At 36.9% G+C, this 24983-nt stretch overlaps 1 protein-coding gene across 1 annotated transcript in view; it reads right to left on the bottom strand.

Annotated features, from left to right (window-relative positions):
• Nucleotides 1–24983, bottom strand: part of HACL1 (2-hydroxyacyl-CoA lyase 1) — a 31021-nt gene that overhangs the window by 5157 nt on the left and 881 nt on the right. Inside the window, exons 2-14 of the mRNA XM_081343848.1 lie at nucleotides 24171–24275; nucleotides 18469–18509; nucleotides 17861–17941; nucleotides 14769–14841; nucleotides 13433–13510; nucleotides 11898–11992; nucleotides 7231–7343; nucleotides 6080–6215; nucleotides 5637–5742; nucleotides 4655–4738; nucleotides 4289–4390; nucleotides 2843–2997; nucleotides 14–172 (exon numbers count right to left, since the gene is read on the bottom strand). Of these exons, the coding sequence (XP_081199974.1) occupies nucleotides 14–172; nucleotides 2843–2997; nucleotides 4289–4390; nucleotides 4655–4738; nucleotides 5637–5742; nucleotides 6080–6215; nucleotides 7231–7343; nucleotides 11898–11992; nucleotides 13433–13510; nucleotides 14769–14841; nucleotides 17861–17941; nucleotides 18469–18509; nucleotides 24171–24275 (1328 nt within the window). The remainder of the gene's footprint in view (nucleotides 1–13; nucleotides 173–2842; nucleotides 2998–4288; nucleotides 4391–4654; nucleotides 4739–5636; nucleotides 5743–6079; nucleotides 6216–7230; nucleotides 7344–11897; nucleotides 11993–13432; nucleotides 13511–14768; nucleotides 14842–17860; nucleotides 17942–18468; nucleotides 18510–24170; nucleotides 24276–24983) is intronic.

The following is a 24983-nucleotide window of genomic DNA, read 5'->3' as shown; positions in this document are numbered from 1 at the left end:
ACAAAAGTTTTACCTGCAAATAGTCTCCACTTCCATACCGGAAAAACCAAAGGCACTGTCGCCTTCTATACAGATCACTCGCTGATCAGGATTACAGGTTTTAGCAACTATAGCAGCTGCAACTGCAAAACCAAGTCCGACTCCCATTGTCCCAAAGGTACCAGCATCCAGCCTGCAAGGAAGAAAGAAGTTACTATATTTTTCATCATAGCATGTTTTCTGTTGGAGGTTTCTTAATATATATAATATACACACACACACTGATGAATAATATTGATTTATACATAATTAATAAATGCTGGGCTTGTGACACGAACAAAGCTCTTCTAGATAGATAAATAGATAATTTTTATTATGGTCGCAGAACAGACGTACAAAGTTTTTCCATGGTCTGTTAATTATGACACATTTTTTTAAGCTGCTTGCTTTGAAGTTGAATTATGAAATTTCAAAGCTCATGCTGGTTAAACTGAGCTAGTGGACACGGCTATCAATCTCAGGTCCCCTTTTTCTTTTTGTTCTCTCATTCTAATATATATGTATGTATGTATGTATGTATGTATATGTGTGTGTGTGTGTGTATGTGTATGTGTATGTGTATATATATATATATATATATATATATATATATATATATATATATATATATATGGGACGCGGTGGCTCAGTGGGTTAGGACGCTGAGCTTGTCGATCAGAAGGTCGGCAGTTTGGCGGGTCGAATCTCGAGTGCCGCGTAACAGAGTGAGCGCCTGTTACTCGTCCCAGCTTCTGCCCACCTAGCAGTTCGAAAGCACGTAAAAATGCAAGTAGAAAAATAGGGACCACTATGGTGGGAAGGTAACAGCGTTCCGTGCGCCTTTGGCGTATATATATATATATATATATATATATATATATATATATATATATATATATATCAGGGACGCGGTGGCTCAGTGGGTTAGGACGCTGAACTTGTCGATCGGAAGGTCGGCAGTTTGGCGGGTCGAATCCCGAGTGCCGCGTAGCAGAGTGAGCGCCTGTTACTCGTCCCAGCTTCTGCCAACCTAGCAGTTCGAAAGCACGTAAAAATGCAAGTAGAAAAATAGGGACCACTACGGTGGGAAGGTAACAGCGTTCCGTGTGCCTTTGGCATCTAGTCATGCCGGCCACATGACCACGGAGACGTCCTCGGACAAGCGCTGGCTCTTCGGCTTTGAAACGGAGATGAGCACCGGCCCCTAGAGTCGGAAACGACTGGCACGCATGTGCGGGGGAACCTTTACCTTTACCTATATATATATATATATATATATATATATATATATAGAGAGAGAGAGAGAGAGGGAGAGAGAACGCAATAGCAATCTAGGCATTTGGGTACCCATCTTGTGAGTATTATGTAGCTACAGTCACATGATTGCCATTTGCGACTTTCCCTGCCAGCTGTGCATAAGCAAAGTCAATAAAGAAGCTGATAGGGAAAAAACTGCAAGTTGCTCTCGCAACTTTTACTCTCAAGGACTCTGCTATGGAATATGAAATCCCAGAGATCTTGTACTCTGTAGCACCTACCACACACCTACACTTCCTGACATATGCCTGCCTGCAGCATTCCTGACTGTGCTCCCTAGCATCTGCCCACAGCACCCCCTAGGGCACTCATGCACTATAGCATCTCTCTGTGGTACTTGTATTCACCCTCACACTCCTTGATTGGAACTCCCTCTTCCTACTTAGCAACCTGCACAATCCTGGGATTACAATAGCAACCAGGACTCCCTTTGCTAAACAATGGGACATTATGCTTTACAACCACGTGGTTTAGCAAGGAAATTTCCAATCCCACTTACCACCATAATCTGAGAACTAACTGTACTGATTGATTACCAAAGAAAAATATTACTCACAATATATTCTTCATCTAATGAAAAGACTGTGAGCTTTAGGTTTTTAAAAACACTTGTTTCAGTTTACATCATATTGATATACCTGTTCTAGAGAATTTGTTTTGCTGAAGATTATCACCAGATTCATTATAAACAAGGTTGGCATTGCTTCATTTTATACACATATAAAACATATTGGTGAAAGTCTGCTGTGGATGGATCTACATCAACTGAACCAAGATTAAATTATCAAATTAAAAGTTACTGTTACTATTAGTTTTTTGGACATCCAAATAAAACCTGCTTCATTGAAGACACTCTAACTTTTAGCAGAGTTTGCTGAAGTTTCAATTCAAAGAATAAATAAGTAAATTTGGTTTGAAGTAATTTTTTTATTGATTCTGGATATAAATTCTTAGGGTGGGAGCATACAAACCTGGTTTACCTTTCAGATTGTTCTGGAAGATCCTCCAATCTTTCAGATAAAATTTTGAAAGTTATAGTTTTTGGAAAGGAAAATGGGTGGGAAAGAAAACTTTTATGTTCTGGAAATTCTCTGTTGAATTACAAGTCTGATGGAACAAGTCTTTTCATTTGCGGAAGGCTAGTTCCATTTATTTAACTAATTTTATAAAACACATATTATTTTGCAGGGAATTTTTAATTGTGTAACCTGATGGTGGGGAAAAAATCTATTCCTTATAAGAAACAGTACTTTTCTCCAATTCCCTATTGCCATAACAAGAATGATATACAGTACATAGTATTTTCATTTTATGTTTATATTTATCTAAGAACTTTATCTGGATGGTAAAGTGCGGAGGAAAAAATGCAAACTGAAATAAATAATGTGTTCATCAACATGTGCTAATATAAGGAACGTAAATATAAATTATCTTAATTTGTCTTTTCAAGCAAATTGAGTACGAATTGCCAAAATATTTACTCAGAAGGAAACTAATATATATTTACCTGTGCCGAGGAAGATAATTTGGGAGCATGGTGCGCCCAATATCCATTGTATTTGCTCCCTCACTGATCAGAATACAATCCTTTGGCAAAAGTTCCCTCACATGGTGAAATACTGTGTAGTAATTCATTGGCAACCGTTTTTCTACTGATAGTGCCTTAAATGAATGAGAAAATGAATGATGTTAAAGATCTATTGGCTCAACTGCTCCTGAAAATATAGAATACAGAACCAGAATTTTGCATTTTATGAATGTTTATGTTTTCCCCATTTTGAATCTCTGACCACCAAGGGAAACTGAGTAAATAAATAAAACAAACCTCAATGTTAGCTTTATTCTGTTCGTAGAAGTAATCCAGTGTCAATAAGCCAATGTGAAGAAGTAAAACCAACCTATTAGATTCAATTACTAATTCCACAAATTTCAATTGCAATAATTGCAGTCAAACAATTACTGTAATTAGTTATTAGTTCCTAACATCCTATGTGGTAATGCTGGTCCATTCTCCGTGACAAATGTCTTTAAGAAATCATGAAGCGATGCTGATTTTTATGAAGGTAAGGCAGGCCACAGATCCCAGGATATTGTTCTGGGATTCATGCTGAGAACCTGGATGATTTTAGGTCATACCTTTGGAATGATTTTGTTTAATGATGTACTTGTACAATTGACCCAAGCCATTCTTTTAATTGAACTGACTAAACTGTGTGAGTATGATAACTTTTGCATCCTGGTACACTGCATATTAGATTGCTATAGTTAATAAAAAAACCTCCAAGTACTATTTATTTTAGCAGAGTCCTATATATTAGTAAGATGCACAAGAGACTTGGAGAACATATACAAAAAAAAATCCAGAAAATCTGAGGGGGAAATATTTTTTCAAAGAAGTGTGTGTTTGTATGTATAAATGACCTCAATCTTCATGTCGGCTGGTGGCCCCCAGGGGGACGGCCTTCTCTGTGGGCGCTCCGGCTTTATGGAATCAGCTGCCGGTCGAGCTCCGGATGGCACCTGACCTTCGCTCCTTCCGACGCGGTCTGAAGACCCATCTATTTGAACAAGCCGGCCTGGCCTGATGGGGATATGTTGGGGTTTTAATGGGGATTTTTATATTGTTATCGACTGTTTTAGCTGGGCTACTATTTAATTCTTTTTAATTTTTGTATCCTGTATTTTTATGTATGCCCTGTTCACCGCCCTGAGTCCTTCGGGAGAAGGGCGGTATACAAATACAATAAAACTAAAACTAAACTAAACTAAATTTCAATTTCTTCTGACCTCCTAGTTTACAGTACATCTCTTCCAGCATGGATGTATTCATGCTTATAGCTCTGAATACTGAAATATGCTTTGCAATAATAAATTTATTAACATTTGAGATGCCACAAGACTTTGTTTTTTTTTAAAAGCCAAACTCCTTCCTGACACATATCATTAATAATACCTTAGATGTTGCCTCATTGCTCTGCATTTTGGCTCGAAGATCTTTCCACCAATCTGTATCTGAAGGATATTTCCATAGCTTCTTGTTAATTTCATCTAAAAGCTAAGAATATAGCATTATGCTTACAGATAATATATAATATGGATATGATATAATATACAATAATATCATATAATAATATTTCATCTTAACCTAGTACGAAAATTGTTAACTTTAAAATGGTACTTTTACAGTTTATACTGTACTGGTGCATATTTGGCCAGATTACTGACAATTTGTCAACCAAAATGATTTTCAATCAAATTCTTCAACCCAGCTCCTACATCCAATCAACAGAAGATGGCACTTACTAAGAGAGCATGTTACCTGCTCAGTCACTGCTTTTATGTCTCCCAACAAGGCTGCAGCAGGTTTCACATTGTTTCCCAACTCTTCAGCACAAATATCTACCTATGAAAAAAAACCAATAAAGCAAAGAAGTAAACAAATTATCTGCTTGCAAAATAAATAAATGTTGACTTAAGCAATAAAAGTTTTCCTTAAACACCAGGACTACAGTTTTTATTTCAGAACAAAGGAAAAATGAACTATTTGTTTCCCTTTAGTTGTTAACTTTCTCCTTTTGCCTAGGATTTACTACATATTTCACATAAAAACCTCAGGTTCGATAAGACAAATTGCTTCTAAAAGCAAGCAAGCAGAAAAGGTGAAACTCAACCAAGGGGCAGAAAAAGCCCGAAAAGCAAGTAAAATTTGTCTCTAAAGCACTTTGAGGACACTCTTTTTCAAGAAAAAATTCAATTAAACAGACTCTTGCTCATATCAGGAACTATGCTTTTTTAAAAATTCCTTTGTTTAGTATCCTGTCTTTTGCAGATGTGCTTGGAGCAGGGGTCCTCAACACCCGGTCCGTGGATCAGTACTGGTCTGTGGCATACCAGCAACCGATCCGCACAAACAAGCAAAGCCCCATCCGTGGGATGCAGGCAGCACACAAAACCATACACACTCTGGTCCGTGGAAAAACCTTTCTCCACGGAACCGGTCCCTGGGTACCCAAAAGGTTGGGGACCTCTGGCTTGGAGGATTAAAAAGTTTTTAAACTAATGTTATATTATTTTTCACTTATCCTGTCTCCAGTAAATCTTGCACAGTGTATACACTCAGGCTATACCAGACTTCCTCGTCCAAATGCTGCTTTCCAAATATGTTATAAATTCCAAATCCCCAGCAAACATGGAAAATTGCATTTGAACATTTTGGGCATTATAATCTAACTACATTTGAAAAGCACCTTATTTAAAACTATAGCTCTGGAATGTGTCTAAAAGGAGATTTTTCTGAATACCTGAATAACTTTTACATCTGGCTGAAACCTTGGTGGAAGTCCAAAATGCAGAATCCAATTCAATCTGGCACCAAGTAATATTATCACATCAGCATATTGTAGTGCCCTGGTTATTAAAAGGAAATCAATTGAACTATTTTCATATATATTAAAAATGTACAGAATAGATCTTAACAATTACAATTTTATGTTCTTCAATCATTATAATTGAATGTTGCTCTTTAGCACTCCAAAATATTAACAGCTCTGAGGTTTGGAATGATTCCTACCCCCCCTAAGTTGATACGGTAGACTGTTTTAATTGTGGTTTATTGAATAAGTTATCACCCCAATGTGACGTTCACCATTATTATGTTATTTTGGCTTTTGTAATAATGATAAATATTATGCTCTTTACCTTTAATTTCAAAAGTTGGAAGGAAAGACTCAGTTTGTATATTTACCTAGATCTGGCTGCAGCCACACAATACTGATGATTGTCAGGAACAACTCCCTTCCCCATTGGCGTAGGCAGAAATGGAAGCCCACACTGGTCCACCAATTTCCTGATGCTGTTTTCAGCACGTGAATAAGCAGCACCTGAGAGAGAGACCACCCTCATAAAAGGCTCTACGACACTAATTCAGTACTCTTATCAATCCTTGACCAAGTAACGCTTTTTACTGATGATTTTGTTAAGAACCACTTATATTTTCATTTGAATGTTAGAAAAAAATAATATTCAGACTGGCCTTAATAAAGTCTTGCATACAAAAGGATAATCTTTTAACATAGAATACTGTTAATTTGCAGAAGTATTAAACTTTAAAAGTTTACAGTATTTTATTGTGATTGCAAAAATTATTTATTTTCCAACAATGACTAGTTTTGTGTTTTCAATTAAAACTGTCCTATAAAAAGAAAGTGACTGCCACAGTCAAAATTGCTGATTTGACAACATGCAATAATTCAAAATAATATGTTCATTTTGAGCAAGCCCTTTAGTTAAAATAATAATTAAGCGTCTTTAATTATACAATCACCTGGCATCATTTTTATAGCAAAGCAGTTTTCTAATAGTCTCTCCATTTGAAGAGGTGTGGTAAATGTCAAGTCTATGCAGCTATCAAGGTCCCTTTTTTGTAGCCTCCCTAAATTATAATGCCAAGATGGGACAATCGTATTTATAATATTTTCCCTCCCTCTAAATTAAATCCTAAAATAGGTATGTTGCTCCCTAAAAAGTCTATCAATTAAATTTTGAGGCAATCCTGGTTTTTTAAAAATAATTTTACTTCCCTTCCACTCTGGTGATATCCCTGCATTATCATCGTATTCAGAGCTAAAATTATTTTAAAACTACAACTTCTAAAAAAAGATGCTTACTTTTACTTTATATAAAATTACAGCAACCAAACAGTTTCAGATAAAGTTATTATATTTTGTTCATTAGGCAAAATCAAAATAAATCCCTGGGACATTTTAATTTCAAAAAACATAAGAATTTATTAACTTATTTTATAAATAGACTAAACAATATAACAAGGAAAGAAACACTTCAGTTATTATATTTTGCAGTTTCATCTTTGTTTTGATAGGACTGAAATAGGACTACCTTTGCCAATAATTAAAAGTGGTTTCTTGGAATGTAAAATTAATGAAACTGCTTTAGAAATGGTCATCTCTTCAGCCATGCTGATAGGAGGTGCTGGACAGCAGTCAATGTACCTGTAGGACAGAATAAAAAACTAATCCTCAAAAAAATCTGAAATAAACAACAGAATCACTAAGCAACTACTTAATTTGTATATTATCATTTCAGGCTATTATTATGAGGAGCAACTTTTTTTTATTTTTTTATTTTTTATTTTTTTTAATCCCATTTATATCCCGCCCTTCTCCGAAGACTCAGGGCGGCTTACAATTTAAGCACAAACCAATGTGCTTAGCAATAGGCTTCATTCTATGTATATGCCTGCTTATTAGTGCTTCCCCCCCCCCCACAAGCAGCATTATTACAAAGTCAGCTTATTGCCCCCAACAATCTGGGTCCTCATTTTACCTACCTCGGAAGGATGGAAGGCTGAGTCAACCTTGAGCCTGGTGGGATGCGAACCTGCACTAATTGCAGGCAGCTGGTGTTACTTAAGGAGGCATTCGCCCACTGCGCCACCAAGGCATATTGTATTTCCACCAAAGTGAAACACTAGCTTACTATGAAGCATATTTTTTATAGTGAATGGAAGCATCCTGAAAATTAGGTTGTTCCTCCTACTCATTTTGATAGGAGTCAGAGAGCAACACTCCCTTTACAGCTATCAAAAATCAATAAGAGCTCAAAAAAATTCAACAAAAAAAACCCAAACAGTATATAATAAAAGTCCTTTCCTGCAGCAAAATTATTATCTCACTAGACAGAAACAGACACTCACTGTAGAAAAGAAACAATCACAGCACGTTCAATGATCTGTTTTCCTATAGTGGAGAAAAGTATTCTGAAATTGTTTCAGAAAAGACTCAATCTGCTTTGAGAACATAGTTGGGAAATCTTACATTTCAATATGACCTTTTGAGAAGAAATAACTTGTACTAGAAAGAATGACGTAATGTGGGTCTTACAAGCTTATCTGCTGGACTTATTTCCAATCAATGCTTGGAATAAGCAAAAACTATTACAAAGCAAAGTTATAAAAGTTTACATTCAATTAAAGATTAAAAGTTAAAGGACATTAAAGAAGCATATGAATTCTGAAAATAATAGAAGCACACCTTTTTTTCTGCTGAATAGAGAAAGAGGGAAGAGAGAGGCCTGTACTGCAGTTAGGTTGTAAATAACTAATACTAAAAGGCATTTTCTTAAGTGTAACTCCAAAAATTGTTAAATAGGCATTATTACAAAGCCTATCATAATGTTAAGGGGGAAGGTGCAATGGCTCAGCAGTTAACAAACCTTATTTTGTCAGCTGGCAAGGTGACAGCCCAGGTTCAAGGTCTAAGCACCATAGAATGGGGTGAGCTCCCGTTACTTGCCTCAAGTCTTGCCAACCTAACAGTATGAAAGCATGCAAAGGCAAGTGGAGAAATAGGTGCCACTTCGATGGGAAGATAATGTGCACCTCGGCTATAGTCATGTTGGCTACATGACTACTGAAGATCAACAGACAACACAGGGTCCCGCAGATAAGAAATGAAGATAAAGCACCATCCCCTAGAGCTGGACATGAATGGACAGGATAAACTTTTACCTTTATCATAGTATTAAAGCTAAAAATACAGCTAACAAACATAGAGTACCATTAATAATTTCCCTTGTGGAAATAATACCTTAGCTATCAGCTTCAGGAAGGGTACACATAGAAGAGGGAGTCAAGCTATTCTCCAAAGCACCTGAAGGCAGGACAAGAAGCAACGGATGGAAACTAACCAAAGAGAGAAGCAATCTAGATCTAAGGAGAAATTTCCTGACAGTTAGAACTGTTAATCAGTGGAACAACCTGCCTCCAGAAGATGTGAATGCTCCAAAACTGGAAGTTTTTAAGGAGAGACTGGACAGTCATTTGTCTGAAATGGTATAGGGTTTCCTGCCTGAGCAGGGGGTTGGACTAGATGACCTCCAAGTTCCCTTCCAATATTATCATCATCATCATATTTGAACTCTGTGTGAAACCAGTAATTCTGCACCATGATTTATGTTAGAAATTATAAAATTAAATATATCTAGACAATCAGGTCCAGTAGAACATAAAAATCATCTACCTTGGCCAGTAAAGGATATCTTGATCTTTGTATCTAGTTGTTTCAATAAAGAAATGATAAACAATGGAGCATTTAAACCAATTTGGAAGTTATAAAGCTAAAGTATCTGTTTATGCTCTTTCATCAAAAACTGTGTAGGAAATTTGAAAGGTTTATAGACAGATAAGAAAACTAAAAGGAGCATCTATGAAAAGTCCTGTTAAAAGCTATGGAAATGCACTGCCTATTAGAGGAATGATATATTCTTGGTTAGTGGATGATCGAAAAAAATATATATCTTCACACATGAGCTAAGGCACTCCAGGGGAATTTTGGTCCAATATGTTTACATTTTGGAATTTTCTTGAAACAATATTTAGATAAAGGCATTTCTTGATTGATTATCACGACCGAACGCAAAATTTCCATTGTTAAGGCAGTTGTTGTGAGTTTTGCCCCATTTTATGACTGTTTTGTCACTGTTGTTAAGCAAATCACTGTAGTGTTAAGTGAATCCTGCCATTGTTAAGCTTCCCCCATTGACTTTGCTTGTCAGAAGCCAGCTGGGAAAGTTACAAATAGTGATCACATGACCCTGGGACTATGAAACTGTCATAAATACATGCCATATGCCAGGTGCCTGAATTCTGATGTGTCAAGGGGAATTCTGCAACAGTAAAAACCAGTCATAGGTTACTTTTTTCAGTACCACTGTAACTTTGAACATTCATTAACTAATTGTAAGTTGAGGACTACCTGTATTGTTAAGGTGACCATCACCTCCTTGTCGCCTGGCAGATACTAATGGAAAACATTTTCTGATAATGTAGAATGTGTTGCTGCAGAAATGAAATGTGGACTAAGCAGGGAGTTATCCCAAAAGGTGGCAATGGCAAACCACTTTTATATTGTTACCAAGCCCACAATATGAATATCTGCCCGTACTCATCACAAGTTGAGATCAGTTTGGAAAAAAACCAGCCAGAAATTAAAGGAAATCAAAAAAAGTAAAATCAGTTAAGATCAGTTTGAAAATGACTTAACTTTTACCAGAGCAAGTGAGGTAAGTAAGCCAATTTATAGGGTATGATTCTCCATTGTAGCAATGCATAGATATAGATAATTGTGGAAAGAAAAAAATAACATCAACCTTCAAAAATAAAGCTAGCATTTTGCGTATTTATAAATGCTTACTCTGTAATAAGATCTTTTTAATACATAGGCAGAAATCTTATAACAAATTGTACTTAGAGGCAAATTATTTATTTATTTATTTTTATTTTAATCTCATTTATATCCCGCCCTTCTCCGAAGACTCAGGACGGCTTACAATCTAAGCACAAATCAATGTGCTTAGCAATAGCCTTCATTCTATGTATATGCCTGCTTATTAGGGCTTTTGGGCCTCCCCCAAGCGGCATTATTACAAAGTTAGCTTATTGCCCCCAACAATCTGGGTCCTCATATGCATTTTGCTTCATAGCATATGGGCAAGGAATAGACAGAAAAGAGCCTGTGGACACTAATTTCTATAAAAATAAATTTTCTTTTATATGATTAGAATATGATGATTTCACTTTTTTGTTCATTTTCAAACACTTAAAAATTATATTCCTTTAATTTCTGGCTAGTTTTTTCCCCAAATGCTTCTTTACATGGGTTCTCTCACATTTATTGTCAAGGAACAAGATCAAAAGCAAAGGATACATTACTGCCTCTAAAATATTGACCAATAAAAAGTAGGAAAGTTGCTGTAAAGTTTTCAACGGAATATAAGACATAGCAATTGAAAGGCAAAAATGGAGTATTCCTATAAATGTTGGCTCTCAAACTGATAAAGATTCATGCAACAATTGTCTACATATCTGACAGATTAGCTTCCCTTTCTTAATTATATCTTAAAGGCATGAGAAACTTTGTCCCACTATAGAAATACATTTTGGTTCTAAAGGAAAAATGTTTCATGTGCTGGCATTTTTGTAGCATACCTGTTTCCATCTTAAGAAATCTTATTAAAAAAATTGGTGAGATTCATGCTTGGGAAGAAATCACACTTTTGATTGAGACATCTGCCTATGCTCTGGCAATTCCCTTGTAAAACCCTAGATATGGCATAGGATTTGGAGATCCTGACATCCCTTCCAAAATCTGAAGTGTCTTATTTAAGCAATGGGTTATCATTAAATCCCATTTAATTGTTCTTAAGCATGCATTTCTACATTTTAATCACTCATGGAACTGAACATTCATTTAAATAATCAATTGTTTTATCTTCCATTCTAAATAATTTCTTTATAAAAGTTTGTCGAAGAATAAGTTTTAAAAGTAGAATTCGTTGGATGGGACCAATTAGTTACAATCTTTTGATGAATCTGCCTTATATTTCTTTAAAGTTCTCACGTCAGAAAATATTTTGTGCTGTGGTAATTTGTAGAGTCGGTATTTACCTTTATTAAGGGTACAACCCATGAGAAACCACAAATTTAGTAAAAGTATTGCAACATTATCAGTAGAAATGACTTGCTATTCATAGTGGTAACAACTCACTTGACAGAGCTTTTTTTTATGCTCAGATTTATAAAGTCTCCAGGTATGTCAATATAGCAGGCACCTGGGCGTCCATAAATACTGGTTCTGACAGCCTAGATTGGTTAGAGAAGTCACAAGATAAAATACATGGCAGTAATTATAATTAAGAGTTCATTTTATTTTTAATTACACCAGCCCTTATTGATAAAAATGCATTAAGTAAACAATGGAGAAAATGAACATCCATCTACAGAAGAATGAATAACTGTTGGATTCAATCTGTAAGTGGGCATATCCCCAGTCTATTTAGTTCTATGAACAGGTAGGCTTGGAGTCATCAAATCAAAATCCCTGGCTGAATTCTACAACAAACATGACTCCTAGGTAGATATCTCTTCAAAATGGGCTTGTTTTTCTGTAACAAACCTCTCTTTTTATCTTGTGCATAGCAGCATAGCCATGCTATTACAGGGACTTCCTCCTTAAAATGTAAATGGAACTAGAGGCTCATTTAAAGATTCCTGGAGCAAGAGTGTAAGAAGAGTGTAGTAGTGTAAGAATCCTTATACATCATTTCTATTCAAAATGTAACTTTAACAGAAGCTAACAGAAATAGACTTATATGCTTCAGAAATGTTTGTGTATCATTATTTGCACTTTTAATCTTCAATCTTAACCGCTTCAAAGACCTTGTTTTACTTCCTTAGGGGGCACCAGGTTCAAACTGCTCCCAGATAACTAGATAAGCATGATCCCCAAACTTCTCTAATGAGTTAGTTTCCATCTGAACAGATCTGAGCAATTTTATTTGTCAACTGTTCCACAAATTCCTTCCCATGGCTCCTAAGAGACCAGGTGATTCTAAATATGGTCACTGGGAAATACACAGCAGATGCAGTTAATGTGGAGAAATAATTGCATTTTGTTGCTCTTACGGCCATAAGGTCATTAAATTATGTATGTGCAGATCCAAAGCGTATATTCTTTTGTAATTGGCAGTTAGAAATTTTATCAATGTATAGATTTTCTAAATTGCTGATAACCTCTGGGACCAGCACTGCTGGTTTATGACATTATTATTATCAAGGATCTGAGATAGGCAGATGATGTTGTTTGACAATGTTAAAGGCATTGTTGCAGAATGTAAGCTGTTCCAGGAAAGCTGCCTTTAGCAATTGACTGATGATGATTTTGTCAATCAATTACTGATTGACGAAACAATTATCACATTAGTATATAGTATACTATAGGGTAAGAGAATATGTGTGTGTATAAAGTATTATCATCATTATATTGTATATAATCACCCTGTATAAAATTACACAGCTAACTTATTTTTGAAATAATATTAACATACAACATTAACATTTTAAAAGGTACTGGCCATTTTTTAAAGTTAGATGCTCTCTGATGATGTATTATTCTGAAATATAAATAATTGAACCCATTCATTTATTCAAGCATCATCAGCCATATGACAATTTTCCAATGGTATTTGTGTCTTAAAGCGCTATATGAGAAAGAGGTAAGTATTGCTAATTTTTATCTTTTACCTTCTCAATAACTGCAGGAATAGCTTCTAGACTGCTTGGCCTGATAGAAAATTTGCTATAAAGTCTACATGCTTCAACCTGGAAACGAAAACATACATTATTATTTTTTAAATAACAACAATATGATTTTACAACAGGATCTGATCAGCTGAACAATCCATCCAATCACATCCTGTTTCTACAAAAAATAATAATGAAAATCAGGGGGCTATTGCAATGCTTTGCAAAGGTATTCTAGCAATGAACATGGAGGTTCTGTTTATAAATACCACAACTATTAGTTAATTCCAAATAATGTTAGGATTACTCAAAATTACTGCATCACAATCATCTGCAGAAAAGTTTCTTTCTAAAGACTTCCAACTACACTTGCATTAATCTGTTCTTAACACAAAAGGCTATGATTTGTAAAATGTACAGCATTGCCATTCAGCATTGCCTAATGTTTATTTTTTGGAGGGGAAGGTGGGTTGATTATCGACTGCAGGTGATCACAAGAATAAATCCCTACAGTTTTCCCTGGCACAAAATACTCAGCTACCTTGTACTATCGCAGAACTAGAACTCAGTATCCCAATTTCTAGCCCAGTGCCTTTAATCACTATACCAGGGTTAGGCAACCTCTTTTATGACTCATGGACTTATGCTGGCTCAGGAATTCTGGGAGTTAAAATCCACGAGTCATAAAAGAGCCAAGGTTGCCTACCCCTACAGTATACCAACTTGCTCTCGGTATTGAATAGTCTGTTAATATTAATCAAGCTCAACACAAGCCCATTTGAATGAAAAACATGAGGTGATAGATCAGAAAGCACTATAATTTACCAGAATATACCAGAAAATAGGCAAAAAAGCTGTCCTTTATATTTACATTAATATAGAAACAGAATAATTAGTCTAAAAGCAAAGTTTTAAAAAAGCCAAGCAGTTGGAGATGACAAAGATTTGCTGATGATGGCAAACTTACTGATTTTTATGTAAAATATTCATTACAGAGGCTCAGAGAGTATATTCTTTTGATAAAAATAGGGAACAGGAAGATTTATCCAATTCAATCTGGACTTTTTTAGTTCTATGCCTATCAATAATACTGATTGAGATATGAAAATCTCTATGGGGATTATGTGGTATAAGAACAATCTAAAGGGCATCAGCTACAGTGATATTTCTCAACCTTGGCAACTTTAAGATGTGTGGACTTCAGCTCCACAATTCCCTGAAAGTTGAAGTCCACTCATTTTAAAATAGTTAAGGTTGAGAAACATTGAGTTGAAAAACGGCTTTCTAAAGTATCCAGGCATTCTTTTATGAAAAAAATAGCAGCAGAGATGGGTACCTGTGGAAATTCTTGAAAAGCTCCCATTGTCTCTTGATTTCTGTCAGAGGAGCCTCCAATGACAACCAATGGCCTTAAAAAAAAATTAAAAACAAGTTTAATTCCTTAAAAACGAGAGTCTGATTCACTTAATTTTTGAATAAGCAACTTGCAAAATAAAAGGTTATATAATCCTAAATATTACTTGCTTTGACTTTTGATTAAAGCTGATATCTTATTGCCTGGGTAGGATGTTGTAAGAACTGGAACCCATACCAGTTTCATCAAGTCTTTGGGGAACTTTTCATCCATTGAAAAAGAAGGAAGAAATAGAAAGGAAAAACAATTAGGATTTAAATATGTATCCCTAGTTTGTTCTATGCTACTGCTGTCTGTTGTCATAGTTTTCCTTCCAGAAAGCAAGTGTTTTTTTAATTTCATGGCTGCAGTTGCAGTATGCACTGATGTTAGAGACCAAGAAAATAAAATACAACATTGCTTCCATTTCTTCCCCTCCTATTTGCCAGGAAGCGATGATACCGGATGCCATGCTACATTTTTAATGTTGTGTTTTCAAGTCAACTTTTGCACTCTCCTGTTTCACTCTTATCAAGAGGTTTGTTAGTTCCTGTTCACTTTCTGCCGTTAGAGTGGTATTGCCTGCATATCTGATATTTCTCCCAAGAAATACAAGAGCAATTTGGAAAAAAACCTGTTTGGTTATCAATGACAGACACTTGCAAATACGGAACTTTTATTATACACATTAGAAAACTACACCATTACATTACTTTTCAACGAAATCACCATTCAAATTGAGGCACTTTCCACAATGTCTTACAAGGTTTGAAATTCCTTAGTGGTATCACTTGGCACCAAATCTGGGCTATTGGGGGGGAGCATCCCAATGGAACTGCTTCAAAAGTTCTTGGGTGCATCTAGTGGTGTGCGGATGAGCATTGTCGTGAACCAATACCACACCAGAAGTGGTGCCATAGAAAATCACGCCAAATGGGAGGATGCCAAAGGAGTACTGCTAGTAAAGTTCATAGAGCATGGTTTGACCATCAGTTCCAAAGTCCATTGTGAAACATTATGAAAACTCAGACGAGCCATCCAGAACAAGCGTCGGGACACTAATGCTCGCTCGCACACTGCTAGACACACTCAAGAACTTCTGAATCAATTTCTTTGGGATGTTTTTGATCATCCCCCACAGCCCAGATTTGGTGCCAAGTGACTACTACTAAGGAATTTCAAACCTTGTAAGACGTTACGACAAGTGCCTCAATTTGTGCGCTCCCACAGGGAGGGCCTCCTCAGGGTACCGCCGGTCAAGGATTGCCGACGGGCAATACCCAGGGGAAGGGCGTTCTCTGTGGGCGCGCCTGCCCTATGGAATCAACTGCCAACAGAACTCCGGACTGCCCCCGACCTTCGTTCATTTCGCCGGGACCTAAAAACCTGGCTCTTTGAGCTATCTGGTCTGGACTGAGGGGTTTAATGTTTTTAAATTGTGATTTTAATTTTTTGCGGCTAGACTTAATTTAATTTTTTTTTAAATATTGTATTGTTTTTAAATTTTGCCTTGTAAACCGCCCTGAGTCCTTTGGGAGTAGGGCGGTATATAAACCAAATAAATAAATAAATAAATAAATAAATAAATAAATAAATAAATAAATAAATTTATGTCAAAAAGTAATGTAATGTTGTAGTTTTCTAATGTGTATAACAGTTCTGTATCTGCAAGTGTCTGTCATTGATAACCAAACAGAGGTTTATTTTCGAATTGCCCTCATATAATTCCTGCTTATGATTCACCTAGTACAGCATTTCGCATGATAGACTCTGCATATAAGTTAAATAAGTAAAGTGACAATATACAGCCTTGTCTTACTCCTTTCCCTGTTTTGAACTAATCAGTTATTCCATGTCTTGTTCTAATTGTTCTTCTTTGCATACAGGTTTCTCAGGAGACAGATAAGGTCTGGTACTCCCATCTCTTTAAGAACTTGCCACAGTTTATTGTGATCTATTTTATTGTAATGTTTTTGAAGCAGAAGTAGATGTTTTCTAAAACTTGTTTGCCTTCTCCATAATCCAGCTAATGTTAGCAATTTGATCTCTAGTTTCTCTGCTACTTTGAAACCCAGCGTATACTTCTGATAGTTCTTGGTTTACATATTGCTGATGCCTAGCTTGTAGGTTTTGAGCATGACCTTGTTAGCATTTGAAATGAGCGCAATTGTATGATAAGAGAACCACTACCTTTATCTTAAAGCAAACATTCTTATTTCTATCAGATAATTTGAGTTACCAAAAAATGACTTATTTTTTTTAAGAGGCACCAAGCGATACTATCAACTTCTCAAAATCAAGTGAAGGTTATATGCAATATACAGTTAATAAAAATTTGCTACAAAAGCACAGAAATTTTTATGCAAAATCTGTTTGGTAATCTTCCTATGTCAGATAAACATGTTATTCATAAGTCCCATCGTCACTAAACCATAGATCAAAGAATGCCGACTGGTGGCCCACAGGGGGAGGGCGTTCTCTGTGGGCGCGCTGGATTTATGGAACCATCTTCCGGTCGAGCTCCGGATGGCACCTGACCTCCGCTCCTTCCGGCGCGATCTTAAAACCTACCTTTTTGAACAAGCTGGCCTGGCCTGATGGGATGGGGTTGGGTTTTATAAATTGATCTTAACTTTTTAATCTGTATTAATTTATTACAGGCATTGCTGTTTAATTACTTTTTAATTTTTGTATCTTGTTTTTTATTATGTCTTGCCCTGTTCACCACCCTGAGTCCTTCGGGAGAAGGGTGGTATACAAATTAAATAAATAAATAAATAAATAAATAATAGATATCACTCACTGAAGTTCGCAAGGCAATGATTAAAGTACATTAAGACAATTCTTCATTCTTGGGATAAAACATATTTGTGTTCTCCCCTGCATAGATGTGATCTGCTTAAAACTGAATAAAATGGGAGAGGAAATGGGGTGAGGGGGTGAGGATATGATATGGTTATCTGCTTTCCTGATAAACGGCATTTGAACGTGCAGGTCAGTGCTTGGAAATAAAAGAGAAAATACAGATTTATTACCAGCAATTCATGTTTGCATTTGCCATTCCAGTCAGAGCATTTACAAGACCAGGACCAGAAACTACAAGGCATACTCCAGGCCTAGAAATAAAATGAAAAGCTGCTCAGGTTTTGAATTGAAGCAAAAAAGCATTATACACAAACATTTCTCAAGGATTCATTTGAAAAGGACACAAATTTTCATTTTTTATTTAACTGAAGGATTTTAAACCTACTTTCTGTCCTCAATACAAAAGGGAAGGTCAAAACTTTTTAATATATAAACCAAACAGAAAAAAAAACCTGGATAGAAGGGCAGGTTATCACTCACATGTTCATCTACAATGCTGTTTACAACCATAAAATCTAAACTAGATTTAAATGTAAATGAAATCAATTGCAGATTGCAAGCTCAGAGGAGTACAAATGTTAAAGCATTTTTTTCAGCAACCATTTTTTCATTTTTGTTTTTCATGCATTTATCCTCAGTGATAGAAAACTGATGTAGCGGGACTAATAGAAAAACTGCTGCATAAATTACAAAGAAGCTTAGATGTACTCAAAATTCTGAAAGATTATTATATCAAAGACTTAGAATCCAATCAGGATAGTTTTTATAGTCACCTTACCGGGCTGTCAAATACCCCACAGCAGAAGCTGCATAAGAAGCCTATTGAAAATGAAACATTAATTAATATCTGAATGGAAAGACTGTAGTACACCAAAACAGTAGCTTTATATACTATTTTGTAAGGCTAGGCAAAGCATTTGAAAGCTTGGCATAAATGAAGCACCTTCCCTTCAAAAGATTTAATGCAACTGTTTCAAGGGTCTTTCCAAGTTGTCTGTGTTGTACTAACAATTCTCCAGTGTCTACTAATGAAGTTAAGTGGCTATGGGTGAAGAAATGACCTGGGTTAATTCTTAAAGTATCCATACCAATCCTTTCAGAGGCTGCAGTTGACTCAAAACTTGAAACAAGGTGCGCGATAATATCCCTTACAAAGAAACCCTTCAGGTGTTTTGCACAATCTATGAGGACCCAGATTGTTGGGGGCAATTAAGCTGACTTTGTAATAATGCCGCTTGGGTGTGTGTGTGAAAGCCCTAATAAGCACGCATATACATAGAATGAAGGCTACTGCTAAGTTTGTAAGCCGCCCTGAGTCTTCGGAGAAGGGCGGGATATAAATGGAATTAAAATAAAAAATAAAAATAAATAAATAAACCAAAAGCATATCTTTTAAGGAGAAGAAATGATTTCACCACCCCAAGATAGGTCTAGCCATAATATACAAGAAGCTGATGAAAAAAAAATTATATTTGAAATGGCAAGAGACAGAATAGTAACATTCCTAGGACTGATGATTTCAGAAAGCATCACGTAGAAGACAATATATAGTACAACAGTTAATTTATGAAATTGCTAATCACATTTAACATGATGGTTGTGAGTGGCTTGAGGGGTGCAGGTACTATTTTTATATAACATCTTTGACAAATCAAAATTCAAAGGTTATTCTTATAATTATGTAAATCATTTTGCTGATTGTAAAACAAAAATGTGCCATTATCTGTATGTGTATTTTTGTTACGGATAAATTTCAGTATATTAATACATGTCATTATACAGGTAATCCCCTTCATGGATTACTGCCTTGTCGTGGCGAAGGGGCTTGCGTAATTCAATGAAGCTATGAGCTATGCTGTGCAGGGCCACCCAAGACGGAAAGGTCATAGCCGAGAGTTCTGACAAAACGTGATCCACTGGAGAAGGAAATGGCAAACCACTCCAGTATCTTTGCCATGAAAACCCTATGGACAGTACCAAAAGGCAAAACGATATGATGCTGGAAGATGAGCCCCTCAGGTCGGAAGGCATCCAATATGCTACTGGGGAAGAGCAGAGGGCTAGTACTAGTAGCGCCAGAAAGAATGAAGCGACTGGGCCAAAGCCGAAAGGACGCTCAGCTGTGGATGTGTCTGGTGGTGAAAGGAAAGTCCGATGCTGTAAAGATTTTTTCTCCATAGGAACCTGGAATGTAAGATTGATGAATCAAGGCAAGCTGGACGTGGTCAAACAAGAGATGGCAAGACTGAACATCGACATCTTAGGTATCAGCGAACTAAAATGGACAGGAATGGGTGAATTTAATTCAGATGACCATCAGGTATACTACTGCGGGCAAGAATCCCTCAGAAGAAATGGAGTAGCCTTCATAGTCAATAAAAGAGTAGGAAAAGCAATACTGGGATACAATCCTCAAAATGACAGAATGATCTCAGTTCGAATCCAAGGCAAACCATTCAATATCACAGTAGTCCAAGTCTATGCCCCAACCACCGGTGCTGAAGAGGATAAAATTGACCGGTTCTATGAAGCCCCACAGCACCTTATAGAACTAACACCCAAAAATGATGTCCTTATCATCATGGGGGATTGGAATGCTAACGTAGGAAGCCAAAAGATAACTGGAATAACAGGCAAGTTTGGCCTTGGAGTACAAAATGAAGCAGGGCACAGGCTGATAGAATTTTGTCAAGAGAATACGATGGTCATAGCAAACACTCTTTTCCAACAACCCAAGAGACGGCTCTACACATGGACATCACCAGACGGTCAACACAGAAATCAGATTGACTATATGCTCTGCAGCCAAAGATGGAGAAGCTCTATACAGTCAGTAAAAACAAGACCAGGAGCTGACTGTGGCTCAGACCATGAGCTTCTCCTTGCAAAGTTTAGGCTTAAACTGAAGAAAGTAGGGAAAAGCACTAGGCCACTCAGGTATGAATTAAATCATATCCCTGTTGAATATACAGTAGAGGTGACAAATAGATTTAAGGAATTAGATCTGATAGACGGAGTGCCTGAAGAACTATGGACAGAGGTTCGCGACATTGTACAACAGGTAGCAACCAAAACCATCCCAAAGAAAAAGAAATGCAAGAAAGCAAAATGGCTGTCTGAGGAAGCTTTGCAAATAGCTGAGGAAAGGAGGGAAGCGAAAGGCAAGGGAGAAAAACATAGATATGCCCAATTGAATGCAGAATTCCAGAGAATAGCTAGAAGAGATAAGAATGCCTTCTTAAATGAACAGTGCAAAGAAATAGAAGGAAACAATAGAATAGGGAGGACCAGAGATCTTTTCAAGAAAATTGGAGAGATGAAGGGAACGTTTAATGCAAAAATAGCCATGATAAAGGACCAAAATGGCAGGGACCTAACAGAGGCAGAAGAGATTAAGAAGAGGTGGCAAAATTACACAGAAGAACTATACAAGAATGAGCTTAACGTCCCAGATAATCACAATGAGGTGGTCACTGACCTCGAGCCAGACATCCTAGAATGTGAAGTGAAGTGGGCCTTAGAAAAGCTGAGCAACAACAAAGCTAGTGGAGGTGACAGTATTCCAGCTGAGCTATTCAAAATCTTAAAAGACAATGCAGTAAAAGTGCTACACTCAATTTGCCAGCAAATTTGGAAAACTCAACAGTGGCCACAGGATTGGAAAAGATCAGTTTACATTCCAATTCCAAAGAAAGGCAGTGCCAAAGAATGTTCAAACTATCACACCATTGCACTCATTTCTCATGCTAGTAAAGTCATGCTTAAAATCCTACAAGCTAGACTTCAGCAGTATGTGGATCGAGAACTACCAGAAGTACAGGCAGGATTTCGAATAGGCAGAGGAACTAGAGATCAAATTGCCAACATACGCTGGATCATGGAGAAAGCTAGGGAGTTCCAGAAAAACATCTACTTCTGCTTCATTGACTATGCTAAAGCCTTTGATTGTGTGGATCATAACAAACTGTGGCAAGTTCTTAAAGAGATAGGAGTACCAGACCATCTTATTTGTCTCTTGAGAAACCTATATGCGGGTCAAGAAGCAACAGTGATAACTGGACACGGAACCACTGATTGGTTCAAAATTGGGAAAGGAGTCCGGCAAGGCTGTATACTGTCGCCCTGCCTATTTAACTTATATGCAGAGCACATCATGAGAAAGGCAGGGCTAGATGAATCAAAAGTTGGAATTAAGATTGCCGGAAGAAATATCAACAACCTAAAATACGCAGATGATACCACTCTAATGGCAGAAAGTGAAGAAGAACTAAAGAGCCTCTTGTTGCGGGTGAAGAAGGAGAGTGCAAAACTTGGGTTGAAACTTAACATTAAGAAAACCAAGATCATGGCATCTGGCCCTCTCAAGTCCTGGCAAATAGATGGGGAAGAAATGGAGGTAGTGACAGATTTTATTTTCCTGGGCTCCAAGATCACCGCAGATGGGGACTGTAGCCAAGAAATTAAAAGACGCTTGCTCCTGGGGAGGAAAGCCATGGCAAATCTAGACAGCACACTAAAAAGCAGAGACATCACCCTGTCAACAAAAGTGCGTATAGTCAAGGCTATGGTTTTCCCAGTTGCAATGTATGGCAGTGAAAGCTGGACCATAAGAAAGGCTGAGCGCCAAAGAATTGAGGCCTTTGAACTATGGTGCTGGAGAAGACTCCTGCGAGTCCCTTGGGCTGCAAGGCGATCAAACCGGTCAGTCCTAGAGGAGATCAATCCCGACTGCTCTTTAGAAGGCCAGATCCTGAAGCTAAAACTCAAATACTTTGGCCACCTAATGAGAAGGAAGGACTCACTGGAGAAGAGCCTAATGCTGGGAAAGATCGAGGGCAATAGAAGAAGGGGACGACAGAGAATGAGGTGGCTGGATGGAGTCACTGAAGCAGTAGGCGTGAGTTTAAATGGACTCCAGAAGATGGTAGAGGACAGGAAGGCCTGGAGGAATGTTGTCCATAGGGTCGCGATGGGTCGGACACGACTTCGCAGCTAACAACAACAAATACAGGTAATAGATGGATAGATATCAGCCAATGCATGCACAAACTTCTCTTATGCCTGTTTTTCTCCAACCAATAATTTTAAGTCCTTGGTACCTAAAACACTGGTTCTTCATTAATTTTTTTCCTTATAAACAAATTCTGGCATTATACACTTGTGGTATTTTGGAAGAAAAAAATACAGATGATGCAACCAAGACTAGGAAGAAGCAAACACTGGGGTGGAGCATTATCATGGCCACCATCTTTATTTTTTGATACGCCCTTTATTCAAGAGAATGGGGATAGTCCAAGAATTTAGGGAGAATTCCTGGGGAAGGACATTGTACCCAGCAGTGACTACAGATTCATCCTCTGTCTAAGGGTAGGGCCAACCTGGAAAATAACAGACGGGAAGAAAGGAAAGACAAATGAGATGTGCTAATCCTTTCTGTATACCTGCTTCAGGTATAAGCATTACATGTTGATTCGACTTAAAGCTATACTCAAGCACTTAGCTTGGATTCGACCATCTCCTTTAATAAAGAGATGCCCAAATTGGAAAAATTGCCTTGGTGTGGAAGAGAAGTGTTCCGTTGCTGGAATATATCTGGATATTTCCATACTAGATGGATCAGAAGAGAAGCAGAGGTCTGAACTAGTGCAGATTTGAGTCTTTCTGCTCTCAGAGAGCACAGCCAAAACTCCCATCCCTCCATACAAAAGGGGACTTGGGGGGTTGGATCCTCTCTTATCAAGGAGAGAAGCAACCTAGAACTAAGGAGAAATTTCCTGATGGTTAGAACAATTAACCAGTGGAAGGGCTCGTCTTGAGAACTTGTGGGTGCTTCATTATTGGAGATTGTTAAAAAGAGATTGGACAGTCAGTTGTCCAGAATGGTATAGGGCAGGGGTGCCTGGCTGAGGAATTCTGGGAGCTGAAATCCATAAATTATAAAAGGGCCAAGTTTGAATAACCCTGATATAAAGCATATTTTATACTTTTAATTGAACAGTTTTTTCCCCTCTTGCATCTTGTATCCAACAGCATGGATACTTTGAATCTAATCCCTAATCTATGTTTTGCATTATCCTGTCCAAATTTAACTGATTTTCATTCTACTTTATTTTTGTTTGATTCACAATGAATAAAGTACTTACCTAATGCTTCTGTTTTCCTTATGACAACAACCCTGTGAGATACACTAGACCAGGGGTAGGCAACCTTGGCTCTTTTATGACTCAAGGACTTCAACTCCCAGAATTCCTGAGTCAGCATGGCTCAGCTTGGAATCCTCTCCCTTTCCCCTGGCAAAGACCACTTTTGTTAAAGACAGAGACATGTAGAAATTTCCACTTTTCTGTTGCAATTCAGCAATAAATAAATAAAATAAAAGTGTTTGCATCTGTGCTGCCATTATCTGATTATGTAACATGAGCTTTTAGCATAAAATAGTTATTGAGCAAGCAGACATTAATTAACCCAGGAAATACTTACAGCCTGTTCATTGCGCATTCCTATATATTTAATTCCACTTGCTTGTGCAGCAATTGCTACTTCTGTTACAGGAATACCAACAATGCCAAACATATACTCAATTTTCTGAAATAAATAAATATTTTATTTTAATGCATATGTTTAATTTAAACAATTGTCTTTAATGTCTTATCCCTCTCCTGATTTGGGATTTCATATAATCTGAGAGTATCAAGGGCAAATTGAAGTTGGTTTGTGCACAAGGCAAAATTAGAATTTGTGTAAGTTGTTCTAAGGGAAACTGCCTTTTGCAATTGACTGATTGTGATTTTGTCAATGCCCATGGTGTTCAAATGGTGCTCCAGTTGTTTTGGTATTGCGCCCAAGGAGCCTATTGGAACTACCTTTGCATATATAATTTTTGCCACAGCAGTTCTATTCTCGCAGGTCCCTATATTTTGTTATCTTCTCCAGTTCTTTTTCTTCTATTCTACTGTTTCCAAGTATTGCCACAGACACTATCCAGGCTATTCTTATTAGCATATTAAAATGCTTGATTTTTATAAGGTTAGTTATAATTACATTATATGAGATATATCCTATTAATCACAAAATGAGTCTGTAATTCAAAAGAACCCATTTCCCCTACAATACTCTTTCTTGCATCTACTTTTCTAAGTACTATTTATTTTCGATTGACCATAAAATCTAAACTTATGGATTCTGTTCAGTATGTTAGGGTCAACATTTTAGAGATAAGATAAATAAAATAAATAAAAATAGGACAGGGTAAAAGGCAATAGTGAAACAACAGTGCTTAGTTTAGTTTAAAAT

The sequence above is a fragment of the Vipera berus genome (genome assembly GCF_964194415.1).
Source record: "Vipera berus genome assembly, chromosome: Z".
Classification (NCBI taxonomy): Eukaryota; Metazoa; Chordata; class Lepidosauria; order Squamata; family Viperidae; genus Vipera; species Vipera berus.
The sequence above is the reverse complement of the archived record's forward strand: the minus strand, read 5'-3'. Positions and strand labels throughout refer to the sequence as shown.